Consider the following 27,734-nt stretch of genomic DNA (forward strand, 5'->3'; position numbering starts at 1 on the left):
TTGAGCTCTGTGTTTTATGGGTCACGCTCTGAGTGTGGATCTCTGTGCGAGTCGATGTGCCACTACGTGAGTCTGTGGTTCTTGGTGATGTGGAGGAGGAGGCTACACGCCTGCTGTGAATGGCTGCTCTTTCTGTGCTGGACTCATTGTAGGTCTTCTCAAGCTGAACACCAGAGGTCGCAAACGGGTTTTGATTCCTTACCCGTACCCGTACCCGGCCACACCAGGGTCGCAAACGGGTACCCGTACCCGGCCGGGTACGGGTAGGGTACTGGTATCGGGTACCTGATTGCGACCTCTGGGATGAAGCCATGTTGCAGGCGCGGGTGGGTTGATTCTAGGAACTTGAATTGTGAGAAGAGACAAGACGTTGGGAAATGAGTGACAAACAGTTACTCACCAGTGACTCACGGCCTACCTGTACAGGGTCGCAAACGGGTACCCGTACCCGTACATCTGTACCCGGCCGGGTACGGATAGCCGGGTATCGGGTAGGGTACGGGTATCGGGTACCCGGTTGCGACCTCTGCTGAACACTGCTACATCCACTGCTGGATGAGGCCTTCTGCAGCTGCACATTACTGACTCGGAGGCCACTGAATTAGTATTTTGGACCTTGTCTTGCTTGTCTGGCCCACATGCAGTCCACTGTATGTATTTATTATATGCCTCACACATTTGACAACCCCACCAGGTGCTGGACTGCAACTCCTCTCTGAATGCTCTCGGACAGGAGGAAGAGATGGCCGGGGACGAAGGAGATAACGCTGAGCCCCACGATGCTTCTCCAGCTGCTGACCCAGGTTATTGATCCATTAATTAATCCGATAATCCATTAGTCACTCTGTTAAACCAATAAATGATACCTATTTTTGTCAGTTTAACACGTAGGCTTTCGCGACCAAACATCATCCATATCTACGCCTCTATATAAGGAACGAAACAGGTGGACTTCTCCACAAATCTGGCTGTCGCCTGATGAAGCTGGTTGTAATTACTGGCGAAACGCATTTTCACCACAAGTATATGTGGTGAATGCAGACATGATTCCTTGCAAAAGGTTTCAGTTTGGTGTTTAACATCCTAACACCTTCTTGGTTCTTTCGGTAAAGTCACGTGGTACGGAAATAATAAAAGAATAAAAATAAAACATTATGTTAAATTTTTATTATTTCCCACATTATTATGTTTAATTTTTATTATTTTATTATTTCCCTTCTACGTGACTTTACCGAAAGAACCAAGAAGATGAATCCCTGCAGTCACGAAAGCTTTAAATCGAAATCCTAACACCTGTGTTATTGCCAGAAAGGGTAAAACATTGTCTTATATTTTGATAATGGCAAGTGAGGTCCCATGATATGTAACCCTGATAATATAATTGACGTGTGGGTAGACCTTCATCCAGTAACGGATTGACAAATAGCCGCACATTATTATTTCATTATTGCGAGATCACTTTACAAAGTGCACATTGCCAACGGCCAATGGTCCGTGTCTTCGCAAAACGCGAACGCGTGGCGATCGATTCATTCGGAGGGTGAGCTGCGTCCTCTCTCCACCCCCCCTCCTCCTCCACTTCCGTCGACTTCACAACTCGTGACTTGTTAGCGCCACCCAGTGTTCACAGGGTTCCACTGCAGGTGAGGCTCAACGAATATCTGAAGGACCACCATTGGTACCTCATTTGCCAGTAAAAAATATGATAATTGTTTTTTTTACCATATTCTTAGGTTTTTTTCGGTAAAGTCACGTAGGTAAAAAAATAATAAAAGTAAAATAAAATAAAAATCACGACGTTTCGGAGGCAACACAAGCTTTCGGAAGCTTGTGTTGCCTTCGAAACGTCGTGACTTTACCGAAAAAAACCTAAAAATATAAATCCTTGCAGTCACGAAAGCTTCAAATCTGGTTTTTTACCCTTTTATCTGGCAACAAAACTGACACCTTTTTTACGAGGAGTCATGTTTGCATAGTAAAATAGGTGTCGGTGTTGTTGCCAGATAAAAGGGTAAAAAACAATTATCATATTTTTTTACTGGCAAATGAGGTACCAATGGTGTAAATGCTTACCCCGAGCTCTCATACTCTGATGGTGCATTGTCTTTGAGTTGTGCGCCTTTTGGCGTCATCTGGTCCAACCCATGTGAGACTAGGCTCTAAGGAAAGCTGTCTCGGGTGTGAACCAATCAACTTCAAGGACAGTGCATACATTATCAGAGTTATGTTTTTTTGTTTGCATTATGACTGCAGGTATTGTGGTCTATGCAAACATGACTCCTCGTAAAAAAGGTGTCAGTTTTGTTGCCAGATGGAAGGGTAATAAAACAATTATCTGAAGGAATCTTAGGCGAGGCGTGTTGCGCATGGCGAGGGGTCAAAGTTCACGGAATGTTACTGCGTTTGCAAGCGCGTGCTTGGACTCGAATAACCCCAGTGGAGGTGAAACCATAAACAAAAATCCAAACTCGTACCATTGCATCGTCGTTAGCCATGATGTTACTCGCTGCTGGATGGAGAAGGCACCCTCACTGCTGTTTAAAGTCTGTTAGCGTGACGCGTTGCTGTACACCGGGTGCATGCGCCGTTGCGATGCATTGGCTTTCAAGTAATACAAATTCGATGGGGAATGTTGCGAGTCATGAAGGTGGCTTAAGAAACACGTTTTTTCACCTTGGGTCTTGTAATTTTACACTTTGACCTTCGCAGGCCAATTTAAATCGCAAGGCATTATTTTATCAAGCATGCCAGGGGTTAGTTTAACACGTAGGCCAGGTTAATAGCTTACCTTATATTGCCCCCCCTGTCGTTGGTGTACATTTATATTTACACAACATCGTCCTAACCAGTCCTTCGAGTCTAATAAATAACACGTAGACAGACGAAGAGCTGGGAATAATTGGTCGGTTAAGTTAATGAATCAACTAAAATTAGTAGTTGACTCAATTTTTAAATCCTTTATATTAAGTTCACTTGCTTGCTTGCGCGCTTACGACCGTGCAAATCTTTCGGTCGTTTTTTAACCCACTTCCCGTGATCCAATCGAGCTGACATTTTGCACACAGACTCGTTGTGCGTGACAATTTATTTTCGTGAAAATTTTTTTCCATAACTTTACACTTTTTAGGAAAAAAATAATAATATTTAATTACCAATTGCTTAATGGTGGCAGGCAATCATCTGACCCATAGGTGGCAGCCATCTCAAGCCAGAGGACGAGAGGACTCTAGCCGCCACGCATATAAAGGATTTATAGTGAAAAACTTTGTTTTTACGGGTTAATTTTTTTAGCTCAATTACTCATGCCCGTTTAATAATAGCGGCTGACTCCCCATCCTGCCTTTCCGAAGGCAGGAAACCCCCGACACACGACACCCATTGTGACACAGCTGATGGTACCGAAGCCATCGCCAAGCTTTGCCCATCATCCCCTCTCGTCCAGTGGCTCATGTGAGAACAGAGAGAACTATTTTTTCCTGTTATCTGATTGATCGAACAATCAAACCCATCATCTTACTCGAGAAATCGGAGAGCCTAGCTCGAGACAGATGTACGTCTCTCCATGTAAAATGTTTATTTTTTAGTCCATCAGCCTCTAGGGGGTGAAGTGGTTGCACAGTAGTTGGGGAAATGCGCTATGTACCCAGCCGCCTAGATTCGCTCTACTTATATTATCATTGAGCCTATGGCTTTCCATTTATTAATTCATATTTTTAGGTAAGTCGAAAGACTGGATTCCATTTAGTCCATTATCTTACTTTAGTCGACTAAAGAGTCAATTATTTTGTCAAATGTTGCTGAGGAGCATAGAAAAGTCACACTCCACTGACAAATATGTTTGTCGCTGATCTGGCTAACAAACATGAACGCTGCTCGAGACTATGATGCACGCTTAAGTGCTCCCCCGTGCCCTTGTGTTTCAGCTGCGTGCAGTGGCCACATCTCCAACGGTGATGATGACGGTGACGTGTTGAACGATGAAGACCTCTCCGGCTCGTCGCTCAACGGAAGCCCCTTGCATGGCACCTCCTTGTAAGAGCGTGTGACGAGCTCCCTCAAGCTCCTTTGTTTGCCCCGCCATTGAGGAGAGGTGGACTGGTGGCGGTGACGCATTGCGGATGTTCGCGGAGCCACCGCCACGCTTGCGACTGAAGAGGACGATCGATGGGATCAGAAAGCTGGAATGGATGTATATAAAGGAACGAGAAAAATGAGAGGTGGACCGCCGAAGTTAAGGCACACACCAATGGAGTGATGAGGATTGTGGCTGCTAGTGAATGAAGCAGAAGGTGTCAGCGCAGTAAATCCTTTATTGCACAGTGAATAGAGAATGGTAAATATGATAACGATTGTAGTGGGTGGCGATAATTGTGTTCCTGCAGTGTTCACTATTGCTGTTTGACCCCTATGATATTTGGTCGTAATAATAATACGTAATTATTTACACCCTTTGTTGATCAGCTGCTGGATGAAGGCCCTCCTTTTATGCCTGATCGGTCATGGGGTGTTGTTTGACCATACTTCACCACACTGTCCGGTGCTGGCTGGTGATTGGGTGACCCAGGACCAGTTTGTACATCACTCGCTACTGATGTCAGCCTTGGCCGGGAATCAAACTCAGGTTGCCCCCCCCCACGCCCCTCAACTTGCCCTTTACAGAGCCGTATTTATAACCTGCAAATGAGCTTGATGGTAGACCAAGCAGTTGCCCAATCGGTGAGCAAAGTTGCAGCCACGTGACTGATAACATATATAATGGCACACATGGCAGATATGGCTTGATGGAGGTCGTGTTAAGTTATCGCGTGGGTGTTTGCAGTTGTGTGCTGTATGGTCCTTCAGTGAGGTCGTGGGTTGTACAGCATGTTGCTTGGCAGAATGTCTCTTACATTTTCCTCCACGTACTGGGGGAGCTTCTTCGGGAACCTGAAGAATCTCCCAGCACGTGGAGCGAAACGTCGGACACGATGCTGAACGACAAGTCTTGGCCCATGTGAAGGACAAATTGAATGGTGAATAATTGTGGACAGGTGATGTTTGCATTTCTGGCTTAAAAAATATCAACGGTCCCAATATGGTAGAAAACTTCAGTAGCTAAACATGGCAAAGAAATAACTTGATAACAAAAAAAAATCATAGTGCACTTTCTTGTCATTTTGATGTCTGTATATTTTTTGTTGGTTACCATTGTATGAACACAGTATTGTAAGCTCACTCTTGCCATTTCCCTGGCTAACAGCATTGAACTCTGCATCAGTGTTTAAGTTGTGCGTGCCAGTGTCGCAGTGCAAAACAAACGTGAATGGTAAAGTACTGTCCCCATGTGACCCTAGTCACTCTGTCTCCATTACAAAAGAGGTTAAACATTTATTAGTGCTGCCGCCTGGTTGAATATCCTCACGGTGTGACGCGCAACGCACTGAGATAACAGAAATCCATTGTGCGTCGCACTGGTGAAATTCACGGTCGTGTAAAATTTCTGAGACCAGAAGTGGAAAACTTCAGGCCTCAAGGCCTAAATACAGCCCAAATTTGAAGGCGCAATTCGTTTTTTTTTTTCCAAAAAAGTAAAATGATTTATTGCTACAAATAAGCAAGCAGGCAGTTCTCTTGTTTATACCCCTGAGCCAGTTGTGGTAATTTGACATTTCTATGACAGTGGACAACTACTGTTCACTTCCCCACAATGGGTACACGTTTCAATAGCCACAGAGTGACTATGGGGCCAAGTCAACTCCCAACCAAGATTTGAACTCGCAACCTTCAGATTCTGAGCAGCTCACTCAGCTGCCGAGTGACCTTTAGGGAACTGTGCTCACTCTACCGTTAAGACACCTTTAGTGAATTGCCAAGCCCTACTACACAGACGGTTCGCTTGGTTGGCATGGAAGGTTTGGACTGCGTATGCCCTACAAGGCCTGGAGTTTCCCAGGCTTGAATTAAATGTGAGGCTGCAAAACAGTTAACTGCACTGTGCTGCCTGCCAATGTGGCATTGTCAGTGTTATCTTATTTAAATTACTTATGTACGTTCGTGTGTGTGTGTTTCAGAGTTAACGCATTACGCTTTGCTGTGTTTGAGCTGTAAACAATGGTCACGTGACAGTACTCGTTAACACCACTCACACAAGCGTACGCGCACATCAAAAACGTGTTAAATAAAATGAGTAAGAATGCTTCTTCTGTCTTTTAATTACGGACGTTGGCCTGTTGCTGGCATTTCACTTAATTTGATTTATTTCTTTGCAGCATCCATTGTGCATGGGATTTACTCGGCCCAATGTGAGCCATCAAAGTATGCTGCAACATTGGTAACCCATGACAACAAGTTGCAGAGCAACAGCCTTTAATTTAACAGGCGAGATGTTGCGACTACAGTAAGGACATTTTTGTCATCAACATTCTGACATTCCCCCGAAAATAAGTACAGTATTACAATGTTCGACGATAGCATCTTGCAATTCCTTGTGTTGCGATTCTAAAATGTACTGCACGCGATTATCGCTTACTGCACATGAGTACCGCCCTGCAGCTCAAGGGGCCATCCATGTAGTAGGTACGCAAGAATTATTCACCTGAGGACGGCTGCTTGCGTTGTGGCCGAAACGTCGTGAGAATTATTTTATTGGTTTATTATTATTATTTTATTATTTCCCTTCTACGTGACTTTATCGAAAGAACCAAGAAGATGAATCCCTGCAGTCACGAAAGCTTTAAATCGAAAAATTGAGAAAACCTCTTAAAAAGCTACTCTTTTTTTTACGTGACAGCTGCAGTCAGGGGTACGGTGGCACACGAGTGACACCTCTCCCACAGTCCCACCTCTCCCGGTAGTACTTGGTGTCTGACAGCTGAAGAAACTGAACTGTGGCTCATTTGAAGGCCAATGTAGACAAATAATTATCGAGGCTTCACCCCCCCCCCCCCCCGTTTCCTATGCGTACGTACATTGTCAGTAGACGCAAGCGTACGCATTTGGGTTAACCATCCCTCCATGCGTACGTACTAAATGGATAGTCTCTAATCATCACGGAAACTGTGTCTTCTGGTTGGACTTACACTACAGTTTTACTGGTAGGAACCTCTTGGTTACACCAGCCCACAGGGGATTATTGTTTCCGTCCGTCGTGCAGGGAGGGGCTTGGTGGGGAGGGGAGGGTGGGGAGGGGTGGGGCTGGGTGGGGTGGGGCTGGGTGGGGTGGGGCTGGTCACCTCGTGGTGCCCTTATAAAACTCAACGTTTAACCTACTCACGCCGGCTTGTGCCCGCCCTCACAGTCGGGCATATTTGCGGAATACACCACGCCGCTGTTGACCCTGGCCATTGACCGAGCAACCCAACGTTCCTACCAGCTCCCTCCGCAGGAATGTGTTTAATGGCTGAGCACCTCGCACTCATTTGGAGATTGAGACTCAACTTCGCGACGATTGAAGGATCAAACCGATGAAAAGAAGAAATGGTGAGATGTGATAGTATCAACAGCGTTGCCCGTGATAATTTTTTGACCCCGACTGCTGTAACTGTTTAGTTTTTGGCAGGTAAATAAAGAGTGCAGCATTCAGGTGCACGTACAATTGAGTGAATTTAACGTTTAATTTGCTCTACTGCGAGTATTTAAAAAAAATATCAGTGGCACAGCTGTCGAGTGTGCAGGCGGTGTGACTGCACCAGAAGACAGACCGTCGGAGAGGCTCAGACGCTGGGCTCTGAAGAGGGAGGACATCGTGACCCCAGTCTATCTCCTCTCCTTAGTTGTCACCTGGTTGAACAAATAGACTTGACCTCGCTTCACTTCCAACCTCCCAATGCCGTATTGGGTGGCAGAAGGTAAACCTCACGCAAGCCCACCTGTTCAGTGGCACATCGCACAACGAATACCATCACTTCGGCCTCTTTGGGAATCTTTTCTATATTCGATTTCAAGTGTAAATCACGTCCAAAAACACGGTGCTTTTTAAGGGTCAAAAGACCAGCCACAGAAGAGTGGGACCTTCAATTACTAATGTCAACTAAACGTGGAAGGCCTTTCGCGTGAAAAGTGTAATGTGCTCGCTAAGAGGTGACGTCAAAGAAAAAACAACATCGCCGTTGTTGCGCTCCAGGAAACTCATGCTGAAGACAACCGACTCGCGAACTAGAACAAAAAAATCGAATTTCTGCCATTAAACATACAATGTACGGGCTCACTACTTACTACAGGCAAAGCCTTACAGGACAATGAAGTGATAGAATTCATCGCCAACGAAACATCAGCCATCATCAAAATCGGCCAGGTGTCGGTAGCCAACTTGTACAAACCACCAGAGTCCTCGCTCAACGTCAATGATCCCTCTCGCAGTCCCATCCATCGATTATAACGTGGGTGACTTCACAAACCAACGAAGCAGGCGATCAAATCAAGGACTGATCGATCCATAAGCGATCTGCTTTTCGACCCTAAACCGAGAGGCAGTGTTCACTCCGCTCGATGGAAACGGAAACGACCCAGACCTCTACTTTGTGTCCAGAGATCACCGTGTCCTCGTGCCTATCCACAGAGGCCAACATCGGGCCTCGCGTTCCAATGATCACATCCAAACCAGTTGCCCGCTGGAGCTTCGGGAAGGTAAAACCAAGGGTGGCACAGTCGGGTTTTTTTACAATCGAGTTTAATTGTCTTTTTATATTAAACCCGATTATCTGAGCTTGTTAGAAATCCGGTTTAATTGGTTCTAATTGCAGAACCGCACTTCTCAACGATGGGCTTCATCCATTCCAAGCTAAGGAACTCACTGGCGCCCACGATTGTGGAGGAGAAGCTCCTCGTGTTCATCAAGACCAACCTGCCCGCATTCTACGACTACCCCGTGCCCGACGGCCCCGAGTACGATAGCAGCACCGACGAGGAAGCAGCCTAAGCCTTGGATCAGAGCTTCGTATTCATCAAACCAGGTTTTAATTACCCGAAATCGGGTTTAATTGTATTTAAAGAAAAAAACCCGATGCCTGCCGCTGGAAAAATCGGGTTTTTTCCACCCATGGGCAAAACTGACCGACCCTTCCGAGCCAAAATAGACATCGCGCTGTGAACTCATCCATTGATTCGTCAGTGCCTTTCTAACTTCTCACTACAGCGGCATGGGCAACGTGGGGCAGGTCGGGCAGCTGAAGAGGTTTGCCGTCCACCAAAAATTGTCGATTTACAGTTCTGCAACATCCCCCATATGTCACGGGACCTTGTGTTGCGACTGAATCGTAGCATTGAAAATGCTTGGGGGTGTAATGGCGTTGGAGTTGATGATGGCGACGACGACGCGGACGTTGTGAAAATTGCCAATGGGGATGTGGTCAGGAGGGGGAGATGGCACCACAGTCAGTGCAGGCGAAGGTTGTGCGGTTACCGTAATGTGTGTTGTGTTTTTTGTTGTTGTGCTGCTGCGCTGTGCCGGATTAAGCTTGTGTGGGGTCTGTAGCATACTTCATGTTATAAAGGGGCCCTAAATAAAAAAAACACAACTATTTAAACACAAATGTTTAACTTGCATAGTAAAGTAATTGTATTTTTCATTTGCTATAAGGCCGGATAATACGACAAATCGCTTACCTTAAACACCCAGTCGTTCGTAAATGTTTTAAGGCGGTATAGTACTATAGTAATAGAGCAAAGGCAGAATCACTGAACCGGAATTGATAGCTTGAAAGCGTTTAGCGCGGGGTCCCTTTGAAAGTGCCACACCACGTGGTGTAGCTGCCACACACACCACGTGGTGTAGCTGCCACACACACCACGTGGTGTAGCTGCCACACACACCACGTGGTGTAGCTGCCACACACACCACGTGGTGTAGCTGCCACACACACCACGTGTAGTAGCTGACACACCACGTGGTGTAGCTGTCACACACACCACGTGTAGTAGCTGCCACACACACCACGTGTAGTAGCTGCCACACACACCACGTGGTGTAGCTGCTACACACACCACGTGGTGTAGCTGTCACACACACCACGTGGTGTAGCTGCTACACACACCACGTGGTGTAGCTGTCACACACACCACGTGGTGTAGCTGCTACACACACCACGTGGTGTAGCTGTCACACACACCACGTGTAGTAGCTGCCACACACACCACGTGGTGTAGCTGCTACACACACCACGTGGTGTAGCTGTCACACACACCACGTGGGTAGCTGCAACACACACCACGTGTAGTAGCTGTCACACACACCACGTGTAGTAGCTGCCACACACACCACGTGGTGTAGATGCTACACACACCACGTGGTGTAGCTGTCACACACACCACGTGGGTAGCTGCAACACACACCACGTGTAGTAGCTGTCACACACACCACGTGGTGTAGCTGCCACACACACCACGTGGTGTAGCTGCCACACACACCACGTGGTGTAGCTGTCACACACACCACGTGGTGTAGCTGCTACACACACCACGTGGTGTAGCTGTCACACACACCACGTGGGTAGCTGCAACACACACCACGTGGTGTAGCTGCCACACACACCACGTGGTGTAGCTGTCACACACACCACGTGGTGTAGCTGCCACACACACCACGTGGTGTAGCTGCCACACACACCACGTGTAGTAGCTGACACACCACGTGGTGTAGCTGCCACACACACCACGTGTAGTAGCTGTCACACACACCACGTGGTGTAGCTGCCACACACACCACGTGTAGTAGCTGTCACACACACCACGTGGTGTAGCTGTCACACACACCACGTGGTGTAGCTGCCACGCACACCACGTGGTGTAGCTGACCACACACACCACGTGGTGTAGCTGCCACACACACCACGTGTAGTAGCTGACACACCACGTGGTGTAGCTGCCACACACACCACGTGGTGTAGCTGCCACACACACCACGTGGTGTGTGGCTGTCACACACACCACGTGGTGTGTGGCTGTCACACACACCACGTGGTGTAGCTGTCACACACACCACGTGGTGTAGCTGCCACACACACCACGTGTAGTAGCTGCCAGGATAATCCGGCACTGCGGGGTGAGAGAAGCTCTCTCTCTCTCTGTCAGCGATGAGGGTCGAGGGTAGAAATGTCTCCGCGTGAGTGCGGCAATGATGCAGCAGAGTGGCTGTTCCTACACTGATTTTAAAGATTGGGGGGGGGGGGCGTTTTCACACTTGTTGTTGCTGTGTGTTGTGTGCTGTGTGTTGTGGGGGGGGGGGGTTTCACACTTGTTGTGTGTTGTTGTTGTGGGGGGGGGGGGTGTTCTCACACTTGTTGTTGTGGTAGGGGGCCACGTCAAGAGGGTTACCGTCACTGAAGGCCACCAGGGGGCCTCCAGCCGCCCGCGGGGTCTCGCTGTGCAGCAGCAGCGCCAGCAGAGAGCGCAGTGGAGAGAGAGCTGCGAGCGAGCCTAGAGAGTTGTGTAGAGAGTGAAGAGTTGTGTAGAGAGGGTTGTGTAGAGAGTGAAGAGTTGTGTAGAGAGGGTTGTGTAGAGAGTGAAGAGTTGTGTAGAGAGGGTTGTGTAGAGAGTGAAGAGTTGTGTAGAGAGGGTTGTGTAGAGAGGGTTGTGTAGACAGGGTTGTGTAGAGAGGGTTGTGTAGAGAGGGTTGTGTAGAGAGGGTTGTGTAGAGAGGGTTGTGTAGAGAGGGTTGTGTAGAGAGGGTTGTGTAGAGAGGGTTGTGTAGAGAGGGTTGTGTAGAGAGGGTTGTGTAGAGAGGGTTGTGTAGAGAGTGAAGAGAGTTGTGCAGAGAGAGTTGTGAGCAGTAGAGAGAGTTGTGTAGAGAGTTGAGAGCGAGTGAAGAGAGAGTTACTGTAGAGAGTTGTGAGTGAAGAGAGTTGTGTAGAGAGTTGAGAGTGAAGAGAGTTGCGAGATGCGTTCAACGTCGCATCTGCACGCACCATGTGGCCGGCGTGCCCCCCCCAGCCCCCCCCAGCCCCCCCCCAGCCCCCCAGCCCCCCCCAACTTGAGAGAGAAGTGGCGATCCCGAGCGAGGTGCGGCGGCGGGCGGCTTCGTGGCCAACTGAGAAGTCGCGGACCCCACCCACCTACCACCTCCACCATGGCTGTGCACAAGCGTGATGCTCATGGTGAGTGGTGGTGGTGAGTGATGTTGGTGAGTGATGGTGAGTGATGGTGGTGGTGAGTGATGGTGAGTGATGGTGGTGAGTGATGTTGGTGAGTGATGGTGAGTGATGTTCATGGTGAGTGATGGTTGTCAGTGATGGTGAGTGATGTTGGTGGTGAGTGATGGTGAGTGATGTTGGTGGTGAGTGATGTTGGTGAGTGATGGTGAGTGATGTTGGTGAGTGATGGTGAGTGATGTTGTTGGTGAGTGATGGTGAGTGATGTTGGTGGTGAGTGATGTTGGTGAGTGTTGGTGAGTGATGTTGGTGAGTGATGATGGTGAGTGATGTTGGTGAGTGATGTTGGTGGTGAGTGATGTTTATGGTGAGTGATGAGTGATGTTGGTGAGTGATGATGGTGAGTGATGTTCATGGTGAGTGATGTTGGTGAATGATGTTGGTGAGTGAACGTCGTGAGAATTTTATTGTTTTATATTTTTATTATTTTATTGTTTCCCTTCTACGTGACTTTACCAAAAGAACCAAGAATATATATCTATAGTGTAAGGTTGGAAACACCGTTTTGTCCACGTGTGTTGATTACAATCACCGAGGCTCATGTACTGTGGATTTCTGAGTGCAAGCTACATTACCCAGCCTCGCAAGGTGGATAACAACCACTTAGATATACAGTAGTATAATGTACCGCAAACTCACGGACAAAATTGCTGGCCCACATGCATTCAGTGTAAAAAAACAATGCATGCTATTTTTAGTCACCAGAGTGTTCTCAAAACCACTACTGTCCTATAATTATGACATCTGAGCGGGCTAATGAGCAATTATACTCTTGTTTCCATCACAGCTGAGGTGGATAGTCAATTTTCATTTGGTGTCTTTGTCTGGGACGACATTTTTTTATAAAGCTTGACAAAAATTTGATTCAGGAGAGCAGTTTCACTATTGACCTGCTGACCCGAGTTCAATTCTGGGCCATGGCTAACATCACTGGTGACCAATATCCGAATTGGCCCTGTGCCTCACCCGTGATCCGCACTGACAAGGGTGGTGAATTTCGATTTAAAGCTTTCGTGACGGCAGGGATTCATCTTCTTGGTTCTTTCGGTAAAGTCACGTAGAAGGGAAATAATAAAATAATAAAAATAAAACAATAAAATAATTCTCACGATGTTTCGGCCACAACGCAAGCAGCCGTCCTCAGGTGAAGACCAGGTCTGTCGGAGAGACCCCATTCAGACGCTGTCTTTCCGACAGACCTGTTCTTCACCTGAGGACGGCTGCTTGTGTTGTGGCCGAAACGTCGTGAGAATTATTTTATTATGTTTTATTTTTATTATTTCCTTTCTACGTGACTTTACCGAAAGAACCAAGAAGAAGGGTGGTGAAGTATGGTCAAACAACTCCCATGACACAGTTGCGTGGATGCCTTCATTCTGAAGCGGCCTGACATGAGGCTATGAATTATTGATATGATCATCTTACAGCAACAATTGCCGGAATAGCAACGGTGTAAGCCAACGAGGGTTTTGATAAACCAAATGACCCCCATCATGTAAGAGAACTGAACTTCAGGTGCTTAATCTATTGTGAACATCGCATGGGGGGAGACTTGTGAAGGCCACAAGCTGTGTGGTGTCTTGCCAGGCCTGGGCTTTTTGACAAAACTGCTGTCACTGCTGCTGCTGCATCCAGTTCGGCACTGAATGGGAGCGTATGGTGTCATTGAATATTTATGAAAACTTTGGAGGTTAGCAAAGGCAGGATAGTGGTTATGGCATGCCTATGTTAACTTCTAGAGTGCTGTTTGTTGTTGGCTGCTTGGTATTTTTGGCCTGTGCTTGGCAATAACGATTAATAAAAATGTACATAATGGAACTCCAAACATAAATGTATTCCTTAAGAGATGTTTTGGAGTTTGGCACAATTGAGTAATTACTTCATACTTACCAGTTATGTGATAATTCACCACTCCCTTACCCAATGATTTATCATGATTCGGAGTCATCTTCTGATTTAAATACTTTTTAACGTTGTGGTGAATGTACTTGTGGCCATGCAACCCAAACTATGGACCACAGTAAACCACTGTAGTCTTCGCTTCTTCAACAGAAGAGGAGGAGGAACAGCAAAACCACACAAACCCTCTCCTGAAGTCATCTCGTCGTGGCTAGCAGACTTCGACATTGGCATTTCGCTTTTTCACATATTTCCATACGCAAGAACAATACGTCTTCTTGGTTCTTTCGGTAAAGTCACGTAGAAGGGAAATAATAAAAGTTTTATATAATTTTTATTATGTTTTATTTTTATTATTTTATAATATTTTATTATGTTTTATTTTTATTATTTTATTATTTCCCTTCTACGTGACTTTACCGAAAGAACCAAGAAGATGAATCCCTGCAGTCACGAAAGCTTTAAATCGAAAAAGAACAATACGGTTCACATGAACCAACACATACAACATACACAAATGCGCATCATCAGAATTAGCTGTTTGGCATTTAATTCACGGGGGGAAATGCAGAAATTTGGAAGAACAGTGCTGCTGATAGAGTTTTCACAGCCACAACGACTCCAGCGGATGAGAGGAGTCACAAATAAATAGGGTAACAGATAAAACGAGTTATGCACTTTATTTGAAAGTTGCCAAAAATATCTGCTGCTGCTGTTGCTGCGGCTGCTGCTGCTGAACAGGTGTGGACGTTTGCCGTCGATGAACGAAGGTTGGACGATCGTCGTCTCTGCAGCCCCTACGGCGTTGCTGCCGAGGACGCGTGGCGGCGGTGGCTGCGGCGGCGAGTGGCTCGGAGATGGTTGGTGAGTGTGGTGCGGCAGTGGGCTGGCGTGGTGAAACGGCCAGTGTTTGGAGCACTGCGGCTTCAGCCTGATTCACAACACCAGCTGCACCGCTGCACCGGGGGGCCCAGAGAACCCTTGCCTGGAGTCACCCCTCCTCCTCCTCGGTTGAGTCCATTGCACCACCTTGTCCACCTCCACCACCTCCTATGTCTGTCTCGCCCCCACAACCATCTCCATCCACTGTACGTTGCAAACACTGCATATGAATGCATCGGTACACATTTACAAACATTGAAAGGATGATTAGCGAAACTATACGATCTCTAAATTTCGATTTAAAGCTTTCGTGACTGCAGGGATTCATCTTCTTGGTTCTTTAAAGTCACGTAGAAGGGAAATAATAAAATAATAAAAATTCAACATGTTTTATACGAGCTCTCTACGGAAGGCCTCTTGCCGTCAGCAGGCCTCGGCGTTGGTGTTTAGCTCATGAACTTCCTGTCTTGCCATACGCTAGAATAGAATCCACTGCCGGATGATAGTCTCTACTCTCACACATTGCAGGTTGTTTGTCCAAACGTTACCATGCTGATCAGTGAGAGGTTTAGTGAAGGTTGAGAACATAGACATGCGAGCATAGAAGTATAGCTCAAAAACACATTTTGCTGCACTGCATTCAATTTTCCACGATATAACCCTGCCGTCAATAAGGTTTACATACCTGGGCAGTGTGCTTATGACCAACTCTGGTTTTGAAAGCAGAGGTCTCACTCTGAATCAGTCGGGCGGCATCTTTCCATCGGCTGCGTAACGCTGTGTGGAAGCTACCTGGTCTGTCGCTCCACATAAAGCTTCGGGTCTTTTAGGCCACAATCGTGCCCTCCCTTCTCTGCTTGCGAAACGTGGACCCCCCTATGAAACATCTGTGCTGGTTTAAAACATTCAGGCTGGCCTGCATATGATCAATTCTGGGTTTAACAAGGCTGGATTGTCTGAGTAGCTCACAAAATTTTGAAAGATCTGGACACAGTCCCATCGGTGAGCTCCCCCGGCAGGCAATGGTGCATTGGCTGGGGCATGTAGCTTGCATGCCCAGCCACCATATGGCCAAACAGCTTTTGTTTGGGTGGATAGAAGGGATTAAAAGGGCAAGGTATGGGTTAGTAAAAAGATGGACTGATGTGGTACAGGAGGATATGGAGCTGAGTCTACTTGCCGATCATTGGTACAAGCAGTGTCAAGATCGGCGTCTGTGGAGGAGGCTCGTTAAGGATGCTACTGTGCAAATGGAGAAACTCGCCCCCCACTAACAGCGGAGGGCAGAGGAGCGATGCTCACAACACGCGGAGTGCCGGTCGGATAAACCACGGCGAGTTGGCACAGTCGGGGGCACAGGTGGTGCGTCTGCTAGTTAGCGACTCGTTGCACCTCGGTCTGTCGCGTGACCTCCTGCCAGTGATCCTTTGACACTTTACGTGGTCACAAAGTGCATCTAGCCTGGCACAAGCGCCGTGGTGACATCACCAGAACTTAGTGGCGAATGGCGGTTGTTGTTGATATTGGTGCACCTAGACTGGCACAAACGCCATGGTGACGCCACCGCCACCGAGTGGCCAATGGCAGTTGTTGATGTGGGCTCCACTTGTTTCTCTAGATGGCTCTTGCACATTTTACAGATGTATGCACTTGTCATCGGGGGCAAGTGGCACTGATTTCAGGCCACACATTCGCTGATGAAGTTCTGTGAAGTAAAAATTTGATTATAATTGTTGATCTTAGATTTAAAGCTTTCGTGAATGCAGGGATTCATCTTCTTGGTTTTTTCGGAAAAGTCACGTAGAAGGGAAAAGAAAACAATATAATCAAATAATATAATAATAATAATAATATTTATTATGTTTTAGTTTTATTATTTCCCTTCTACGTGACTTTACCGAAAGAACCAAGAAGATAATTGTTGAGCTTAGATTTACGGTGATTTGGAGTGTTTTCAACATTCCAACCCTAAAGAATAACTGGCACATATCAGGAAAAGCAGGGCTGTGTTCTATGTGACTTCAAGGAATGGCTTGATGTAAGAAGAGAGCTTAAGAAAAGTATTTTCCTTGTTCTAGTTTGTTTTGCCATGGGTAATGGTGTTGCCGGAGGTATGGAAGGTAGTATAGAGTGAATCATGATAACCATAGCTATACTTGGCTGTACGTGGTGTGTGTGAAATACTATATATGCATTCTCTGTGGGGAGCGGTGGCGCAATGGTTAGTGAACTGCGTTACGAACCCGGAGACCCGAGTTGAATCGGTACTGGGCCTCCCCTAGGTCGACTCGACCCCAAATGAGTACCTGGTGCGATGTGTAACCATCGCCACTTTGGAGACAAATACTGCCAAGCGTTGTGCTGGCCACCCACCCCCTCGTGTGCAGTTTCGGCCTTTGTAGGTGCTTCCTAATAGCACTTGATCCAACAGTCTGTCCAGTCTAAACGTGGTGTCTTTGTCTCTGGCAAAGCATTCAATTATGGAATCCTGGGCCTGAACAAAGGCGAGAAAAGGGAAACCGAAAATTCAACGGGAGAAATGAGACGGTGAAATGAAGCGGAAAAATGGAGTGAAAATACCCACGCATGAAATGCGCGCACACGCGAACATCATCACACGCTGACATCATCACACGTGAACATCATCACGTGAACATCATCACGTGAACATCATCACGCGCTAACATCATCACGCGTGAACATCATCACGCGTGAACATCATCACACGAACATCATCACGTGAACATCATCACATGAACATCATCACATGAACATCATCACATGAACATCATCACAGGAACATCATCACATGAACATCATCACAGGAACATCATCACGCTAACATCATCACGCTAACATCATCACACGCTAACATCATCACACTAACATCATCACACGAACATCATCACGCGAACATCATCACAGGAACATCATCACACGAACATCATCACGTGAACATCATCACATGAACATCATCACGCTAACATCACATGAACATCATCACATGAACATCATCACATGAACATCACGCTAACATCACATGAACATCATCACGCTAACGTCATCACTTGAACATCATCACACGAACATCATCACGTGAACATCATCACATGAACATCATCACACGAACATCATCACGCTAACATCATCACGCGAACATCATCACACGCGAACATCTTCACACGCGCTTATTCACCAAGGTGCACGAATTTTCAAGACTCCATTATCAAACGACTCTACCATACAGTTTTGGGTTAATTCAATTGAACCTTGCCAATGGGTGCCAGTTGAAACATCGGCGTAATTATTCAATCGACCAAAAATATACATTTCAATTTATCCAAAACGCACACTCCACCGTAAACGTTTTTGTGTTTGTTTAAAACATATCATCGCCATGCACCAACCTTGAATTTAAAGAACATAATTAGGTCCTACATGTATTAGCCGAGATAAAAGATGTAATTTACAATAACGCTAATAATACATTCTTTTGAAGTTTTAGCATTTTAAAAGTGAAAACAGTCAGGCTCGGTCCAGATTTAGATACCAAATTGCCACTTGGATGGCAAGGCAAAAATAATCGCACCAAAGACAAAGATCCCCCGTGTAGTCTCAACAGACTGTTGGGGCAAGTGCTGTTCGTGAGCACCTATGAATGCCGGGATGGCACACAAAGGGATGCTTGGAAAAAACAACACCCGGCTGCCTTTGTTTGACCAGTGGTGACGCTTACACACCCCACAAAGGAATTAAGGGTTTAGGAGACCTAGAATCGCACCAAAGGTAAAGATCCCCCCCTTTCAGCCTTCACAGACTATTGGGGCAAGTGCGAGCACCTATGAAGTCTGACACAGCACGCGAGGCGATGGGTGGTCAGCACCACGCCCGGCCGCCTTTGTCTTCCCAGGGGCGATTATCATCGTCACTGGTGGCGAGCGAGAATGGAACTCGGTTCACCGGGTTCGTAGCGGGGCGCGCTAAACGCTGCACTACCCGCTCCCCACAGAAATTGCACCACACACACCACACACACACACTTGCCACCCATGAATGTGTGGGAATTATCTCTGCATGCCTCCGTTGGAGCATGGCAAATAAAACTCATTTGATATTCTTGCAGAATTGAAACAGAGGTGGGGGTTTAGGATGGGAGGGGAGGTGGGAGGCTAATGGTGGGAGATGGGAGGGGAGATGCGAGAAGGGGTTCAATACATGGCAGGGTGAGGGAGATACAGTGAGCAGTGGTACAGTGCATGTTGCATGGCACAAAATGTGATGGAACGCGCAACACCCGTGCGTGTACATGCTTATCTTGCTATTTCCATACGCTCGCAAAATAATAATGCACGCTGAACTCCCCCTTTTTTTGGGTGTGCATTTTGGTAATAACGCCCAGCCCACAATGTGAACAAATGTTGATGTTCCGGAAAAGGAATTGTATTTGATTAGGCGTGTTGTATGTTATATTTATTTAGCGCTGGAATGCGACGCTGATCCTACGGGGCCTTTGTTAGCTCCACAGCTGATTCGGTTGGGACCTCTGCCTGGGCACGCCACCAGGAATATTAATTTGAAAATGAGTCTATCGACGCCTTGCGTGGCCTGTCGCTTGCCACGCAGCCTGATCGATGATGGGGCTGACACAATGCATCGGTTAATGCATCGATGAATATTGTTTTATTTTAGCTTGCGATGCACATACGCCAATTGCTAGTGTGAGAATATATGTTTTGTACGTTGCATGAAATGGGTTTGTGTGACCACTCTAGGTCACTACAGGCTGCTATAATCACCACCAGTGCTAAAATAATATTTTGATTAGTTAAAAGTATGCCGCTAAATCACGACAATTCGTTAAATCATTGCTCCTACACTGCTTACCAACAACTGTGCCCGTTCGGGTAAAATGTCATCGCTGTCGCCATATTACAATTTCTGATTCTCGTTAACGTGTTTAAATACTGGGGATTTCCGTGGTATTTATAATGGTGTTTCTGTCCTGTAATACTATTGAAAAACAGTCTTATTGTAATTATTCCTAGGAATTTCCACGCTCCAATCTTAATTACCACTCTGCAGTCTAAATCAATGCAGTTAATGCAAAAGACCACTCTTAGATTGCTCTTGGTGCCCTCTTAGCAAACCTCACCCCCTGTCAATCGGGCATCACTTTACATCAGCCGGGACACCCCTGTCATCAGGCAGAAGGCTTCGCCACTTGTCCAGCAATTTGCCACAAATGTATTGTTTCTTATGAGATAACAAAGAGTTGTGGTGTTAATATCTACAAGGTAAACTACGAGGGGTGGTCAACTGTCTAAAGTCATTTAAGAATGAGATGTTCAAAAGTTTTAGCATCCAAAACTAGGGCATTTATTATTATTATTAGAATTCATTTTTTGTTAGGACGTTGACTCACAAATTTAAACCTGAGATAGAAAATATTGACAAAATTGCAGTCGTGTTCCTATACTATTGCCATTGGATTATGATCATATTAATTAATAACTTACAGCCCCATATAAATCCACTGCTGGATTAAAAAAAAAACTCCCAATGCCGTTTCGGTCATGTGGGTTGCATTGAGCATACTTTTCAGTCGTGTTCCTATACTATTGCCATTGGATTATGATCATATTAATTAATAGCTTAGATAAAAAAAAACTCCCAATGGCATGTCGGTCATGTGGGTTGCATTGAGCATACTTTTGCAAGGCCGTCAGCTGGAACACGTGCAGGTGGATGCAGGCACCGGTTGAGATGTCGCTCGCCACCGATGCTGGGTGTGGGCAAGGAGACCAACTCAGGTTGCCGGTTTGATTGCGCAATGCGCTAAATATTGTACCACCGCTCAATTCCATTCGGTTGCCGCATTGGGTTGCATGACAATAAGTAATAATTCACCACCCTTGGTCAATCCACCCTTGGACAATCCACTAGGATGTTGAAACGTTAATGTGGGGAGGTATACAATTTTGAACTTGGATGTATGATATTTGAGACATTTTGATATTTATGTTTAAATTTGGGTACGAAAAATATTGCCGTTGAGAAAAAATGTACACTTGATTTTTTTTATAGATGTGTATAAAATGTCTAATTTTAGTAATTTTGATTTTCAGAACTTCTCTGTATCGCATTACCGTTGAACATTACTGCGGTCATCTTCTAAGGCTCCGAGTGGAAGTCCTCTTCCCATTCTCCGCCTAATGTCCGTTGTGCTCAGCATGCAGTAGGCGTAAGATGGTACTGCATAAGCGTACTCACATGTAAAGAGAAAAGATCACTGATTTAGTCTTACTGTTGTGGCAGGTTCTGTTGGCGAGCACCTATTCAGGCCAGCAAAGCACACGTCAGCTGGAACACGGAAATATTCTTTACCGCATCATACCTAGTAGAACATTGGAGCAATGGTTAGCGCATTGCGCTATGAACCCGGCGACCTGAGTTCGATTCCCAGCCACGGTTAACATCAGTGACAATTTTATATCTGAACTGAACATGGTGTGGGGAGACCATCCAGTCGTGGACTGGATTTGATGTAATATTTGACTCATTTTAGGCTAAGCCAACTTACGAGAATTCCAAAGCCGGTTCTCGGTTACCAATTGCCACTCGAGTGCAGAACCGGGAATCAAACCCCCTTGTGTTGGGATCTTAGCGCAGTGCGCAAACCCCTGCTTCCCGCACACGCCGCACACACCCACACATACAGTGCACTTCCTAAATTAAAGAAATAATATTAAATTGACCCACATTGTGAATGGACATAACCACTCAAATTATTTAAATTTGACTGACATTGTCAGCAGATGCAGGCAAGCAAGACTTATTCAATTTGAAATACAATTGAAGGTAATATGGAGATTGGCTTGGAAAAATTGCTCAAATATGAAAGAAATTGTCTCTTTTGTCCTCCTTGACCTACGAGTGAGCACTATGGAATACGGATTATAGTGGTATACATGAGAAGATAGGCATATATGTGATAACCACGATACTTATGTTTTGATAGCAGCAGAGATTAATGTATTTTTGTATTGAAACTAAATAAAATAAAAACTAGTAATTTGGATATTACAACATTATAAGCGGTCCTTGTAGCATACGAAGTGATTTAGAAAAATAATTACACGTAAAAAATGCCATTTTATGAAGCAATATCCTAAGTTTTGGATTGATAAGACGTGTGATCGTATGTTGGAAAGAGGCAGAATTTGCTGCGTTTTGAACAATGATCCCAGAACCACGCCCTGCAGCAAAAAAAGAAAATGTTTTTGGAAAAACACCGAAAAACTGGTTTAATGGTTGTTAGTGGATGGCACTGCGACCAGGTACTGTAGAGCTGGGCCAGAAGCCGCCCATCGCTTGAAATTCGGTAGAATTCGGTAGAATTGCAAGCGAGAGGCGGCTGCGATTGTGTGGGTTTTCCGCAAATCCTTACAGAAGTTGAGACGGTGAAATTTGTTTTAAGAGGTCGAATGAATGTAACATGCTGTTTGCAGGGTTTTTTTTGTAAACCTCATCATTGCGCTGTACGGACTCACGACATGATTGTTATTTGGTTAATCACGGTGGCAGTGAAGAGAATGTGAGTAGTGCTGTGAACCCGAAAGACTAAGGAAAATATTCGGCAAAATGACGACAACGTGGATCGTGATGGCAGTTCCAACGACGATTTTAAATGACAATTGAGTCAAAGATGACAACCATTAAGATAAACAAAAAAAACACAATGATTGCTGGTACAGAATTAGGCGACCACAAAGGCATTTGATATATTGATCGAACAATAGAATCATCGATCCCCATATAGCTAACGGCATTTCCCCCCCCCGCCCCAATCAGGCGGCAGCACGCGAGAGCCTACAAGATGTCTGAAGAATCACCTCCCGAGCGCCGCCGCCCAAGCGTCGGACCGTTAGGCGCGAGGCTTCACGCGCGGATGGCGGGACGAGGAGAAAAATCGGTGGCGGGCCCCAGTGGTCCTGTCGCGCCCGCCGGTGGCTGCCGGTCCGGGTGGTGGTCGCGCGGGGTCCCGTTTCCGGTGCGCCGGACGGCACGTTTGCCGTCGAGCGCGCTTTTCGCATCGACCGTCGTCCGCCATTGCTTCCAACCACGCCCAGCATCAACCCACTCAGAAGCGAGGAGCACGGTTTTCGGTGGATTTCCCCATGTGTTTATGCATGCAGATATTCCCCTCGTATATATACACACACACATACGTGTGCTCGGCTTATCGGTCCGTGTATTTGAACCGTCGGTTGATTTCCTGATGTCTTTCAAACACATACACTGACAGGTTGGTGTACTCCATAAAAAAAAATTGGCATTTGCTTGTTTTACTTTAATTATATATTTAACCTTCCTTTGTGTTTGTTCCAAGCGTTTTGCTTGTGGGTATGCACCATCGAATTCTAAAGGTTAACCGCGAACAACAGATAACGATTGCTGGTCAAATAGCTCAATTTAGTTCATTTGTCTTAGTGAAATTGCATCAGCAACCTCGTTGCGTTGTAGGTTGTCAGGTATCAATTTTTTTTCCTTATATATGTAATTTACTGCGTCGTAGTTATCACAATTTTTTGTTGCAACACAAATTAATGGTGCCAATTCAAATGATAAAACGTTGAAGAAACGCCACCTGAAAACCACACCTTAAAAATTACTCCACGTAATATAGGCGCACATGCTCGATTCCGGTTTTCAATTAATAGAATTAAATATATTATTACAATCTCACCGTTTTACGCACTTTATTTTATCTTCCACGACGGTGAATTTAGCGTTCGCCGCAATAATGTGTTCGATTTGATTGCGTCACCGTACCTTAATCTGTGCAAGCGATGCAGGATTGTTTTATTTTTTTTATCCCAGGGCTCTTGTGCCTTCATCCGTCAACTGCGCGGAGCGAGGGAGCGCCGCTGCTGCTGCTGCCGCTGCTGCTGCTGCTGCCGCCGCCGCGCCGCCGCCGCTGCCGCCACCGCACTCAGCTCTGCAAGTCGGAGACGTGTGACCGTGCGCGCATGCACGTGAGAGCGCGAGCGCGGGCACACGCAAGCACGCACGAGGCAAAGACGCGGACTTGCGTCGATCCGTCACGCGCAGGCGCGAGGGTACACCCTTCGGTGGCACCCACACGCCCACGTGCGCACCCGCCTCACCCTCTTGCCAGCCCGCCTGCCCGCTCCGCGCAAGTCGCGAGCGCACGTGCACCCCCCAAAGCTCTTGCACGCGAGCTGCCACGTGAGCGCGAATGCACGGTGCAGGTGGACGTGCTCGTGGTGGCCCGAGGACACCCATCTTCCCGCGCGTGCCGTGCGCACGCTCGCAGGCGCAGCAGCGTGGCCTGAGCGAGCCGCGCTTGACTCCGCGATGCTGAGTCGATGCAGTCTGACGGACTGCCTCACTGCCTGCCTCGCTGCCTGAGAGGCAATTCCCTGTCACCAACCTAAATGGCTGCATTTCTGCCTAAGTTGCTGCCCGGACGGCTGGTTTAGTGATTGTCCATGGATCAGCCTACAAGACTGCATGCCTGCCTATGTGGTTGCCTGATTTCCTAAATTACCGCCCGCCCGCCCGCCCGCCAACCTTGATGGCCGGATTCCTAAGTGGCTGGCTGCCTATCTGCCTGGCTAAGTGACTGAATGCCTGCATGGCTGCCTTTACCCCACCCGCCACCCCGACACCCACCCAAACACCCAACCTTCCCGCTGTAGGTAGGGTGTCACGCACGCACATCCCACGCGCACGCTACGTGCAGGCACGCGCACACGCTCACGCCCACGCCACACATCGCGCACACGCGCGCACACCAGGGAATAGTGCTGCGCCACACTGTGGCAGACCGTGGTGGCCAATTAACAGTGTGAGCGTGTGGGAAATGCTGGTATTTGCTGGGCTGCTTGGGGTTGGGGAGGAGAGTAGGGGTTGGTGGCCCAGAGGGGAGTGAGTGGGGGGGGGGCAAGGGGAGCTGAGTGCAGGGTGCGCATGCGTAGGTGTCCGTGCATGCACGCACGCACGCAAGCTCCGTTATCTGACGTCTACTGAGCCAGCAGCATAATGTTGGCCACTGCCGCTCCGCCCGTATCTAAATCCTTAAAAGATGAATTTGCTTTGCGCCTGCCTGACCCGCGAGTCATTTGTCCCCCCACTGTCAAATCGCTGTCGTGGGTCGGCGCCTCAAAAAAAAAAGAATAATAATAATACGTTCGACTCAACACAATCAATATGTACAAAATTAATTCGCATGATTGTACGTATTAATGTATTGTGCGTCATGTGCGTCCCGTGGAATGCACTCGCGTGCATGCGGCGAGTGATCAAAATGTTTTGAGAAGGGAGTATGAAAATGTCTTAACCGCCGAGTGTGAGGTTTCAGTGCACCCTATTGATATAGCTCAAGCGCTTCATCATTGCAGATGGATTTTAAATTTATATTAATCAATACGAGCCACTGCATAATTTCAACATTCCCACGTACGTATATGGCTGTGACCCAAGTTATTTTGATACAGTAAAATAACGAATGTCTTATTATTACATGCATTATCTATCCTAGATTTCTAGCCGTAATTATATTGTACTCTAAATTAATTAAATATTGGCATTAAATTCAGTTCTCATTGCTTTGAAAGCATGCATTGAGAATTGATGTGATGCATGAATATTTAATTGTTTCAAATCCTCTGTATATACATTCTGGGGTTGTCGCAGGTGATGCCCGTGTGTGAATTAAGAGCTCAATGTAAATGTGTACACGAAGGGGAAAATGTTATACATATGCAGATGGAACGTTCCAAATATAATACCACATATAATGGCGTTAAACCAATACACACGTGTGCTGTATAAAATTTGGGCCATGTAAAATTAGCTAATTTTGTTTACAACGAAATAACCTTGCTTGTGCCCGATCTCATCAGATCTTGAAAGCTAAGTAGGTTAGAGCCTGGGTAATACTCGGCTGGAAGGGAGTAGCAGGTATTGTAGGCTTGGGTTTACGAGTTGGCAATGAGATGGCAGGACAATATTGGATTGACTCTATCTGCGTGGAACTGTTTGGGTGTTAACTCACTTGTTACGTGTGGATTATCTCCAGGTATGACTGGTTCTTCTCACATGCTAATGACTCAGTGAAGGAATGGGGCAAACATCCAAATGCAGGACCCTGTGTGGGTTAATAAAAGGGATCATTATCTTGAACTGTAAATGTCAACATTGTTCGGTGTCGTTTTGCACACAAATTACCCGGACACAATCCTGTTTTAAGAATGCATTTATCATTAATAGGCCGCTTCAGACTTTAGAGGCTCGGGGCAATCCAGAGGTGGATTAATACACTGGTTAGGCACTGCACTATTGAGCCCTTCGAACCCACCATACCGAGTTCCATTCCCGACCCTCCCCCCACGCCCTCTCCTGTCACAAATCTGCTTTGACCGCCATGGTGAATTATGTTCAAACAAACCAGAATGACTGACAATAGCGTGGAGGGCCTTTATCCAGCAGTGGATTGATGAAAACGTGTAAACGATCGTTTTCATAATTCACGAATAGGGTTTGTTACCACATTCTTAACAGATGCAAACGTGGTTTGTCGCTGAAATCTGGAGCAGGGTTTGGGTCGAGGAGTGAGTCTTGTCGGCTGACAATGGAAATGAATGAGGCGGTGTGTCCACTTTGGCCGCGACTGCGAGGACACACAGCGAGCGATAGGGGGCAATGAACACTCATAGACAGCCGGTATTTTGAGTAAATAGCCTGCAACTGGCTCTATCTCTTTCTCACAGACACACTTCTGCAAAGAGAGTTAAAAAACCCTCCACTTATTCTTCATAAAAAATAACACGTCTTTTTCCAAATTCTTTCTACTCCAATTGTGCAATCAGCATCATGTCTTAAGATGAGGAATCAATTCAGAACTATCGTAGAACAGTGCAACCATTATTATAGAGAGCCACCAACAGAAGTGGATTCCACAGAGATAGCTACCTCGGATATCTCTACACGTGACCTATGTACCACACAGTAGGGTCCAGCAATTTTCCACCCACTCTGCCATTGAGATTGATGATAGTCGCATGGCAGTCAAGCTAACATTTTTAGTTCTCGAAGCTAGGACTTGGCCATTTTATGTGCAATGCCAAATTTCAGGTGATGGATTTTTTTTGCGTAGTCATTGTTGACAATAATGTGACCACCAACGCACCACTACATTTGAGAATCCGATTTTAATAATGGGCGACTGAAACCCAGATTCGCAGCTCGGAATCTGAGCAGTGCCAGCTCATACCATAAAGTCACGAAAGCTTCAAATCTAGAGGGCCAGCTCAGTGCTCAGACCTCTGAGCCACCCGGCCACTTCTCCATGTATTCCTATTGCATGGGCCTTCACTGCTGTCTGTAACAAGTTATCACGGTTGCCACCAGTGACGGACTGGGATAAAAAAAATCGGCCCAGGCATTTGTCAACACACCGGGCCCAAATTTCCGCACGATCTCATTGGCCCATTTTGGGCCGGTCCACAAAGCAAATGGGGCAGGTGGGGAATAATCTTTGGGGTTGCCGAATACGGGACTTGATGCCAACTGAGATCATACATAAGCAATTAAGCTTACACATTAGAGGTAATTAAACATATGTATATTTTTACTCTGAATGGACCAGCACCCCGGGTTTTTACCCCAGGGACTGCTCCCCTATGGCCAGTCCGGGGCTGGTTGCCACGGCACATGCGGCAAGGCGTGGTTGCCACCATTCATTCCCAACCACTTTTGTTTACCTTCTGTTGATGTGTGCACATTGCACCATCAATTTATTTTTGG

At 46.6% G+C, this 27,734-nt stretch overlaps 1 protein-coding gene and 1 long non-coding RNA gene across 2 annotated transcripts in view; both read left to right on the forward strand.

Moving 5' to 3' along the window:
- The window catches only part of LOC144936882 (rho family-interacting cell polarization regulator 2-like), a 66,414-nt gene extending 60,892 nt beyond the window's left edge, over window positions 1-5,522 (forward strand). The window contains exons 21-22 of the mRNA XM_078864085.1: window positions 695-803; window positions 3,924-5,522. Of these exons, the coding sequence (XP_078720211.1) occupies window positions 695-803; window positions 3,924-4,036 (222 nt within the window). The 3' untranslated portion in view covers window positions 4,037-5,522. The remainder of the gene's footprint in view (window positions 1-694; window positions 804-3,923) is intronic.
- A 6,442-nt stretch (window positions 5,523-11,964) lies between these two features.
- Window positions 11,965-24,078, forward strand: LOC144936735 (uncharacterized). Its single transcript, XR_013637459.1, has 3 exons — window positions 11,965-12,068; window positions 14,763-14,885; window positions 22,755-24,078. It is a non-coding gene; the product is annotated as an uncharacterized LOC144936735 (long non-coding RNA).
- Window positions 24,079-27,734: the final 3,656 nt, after the last annotated feature.

Source organism: Lampetra fluviatilis, chromosome 17, assembly GCF_964198595.1.
Source record: "Lampetra fluviatilis chromosome 17, kcLamFluv1.1, whole genome shotgun sequence".
Taxonomy (NCBI): Eukaryota; Metazoa; Chordata; class Hyperoartia; order Petromyzontiformes; family Petromyzontidae; genus Lampetra; species Lampetra fluviatilis.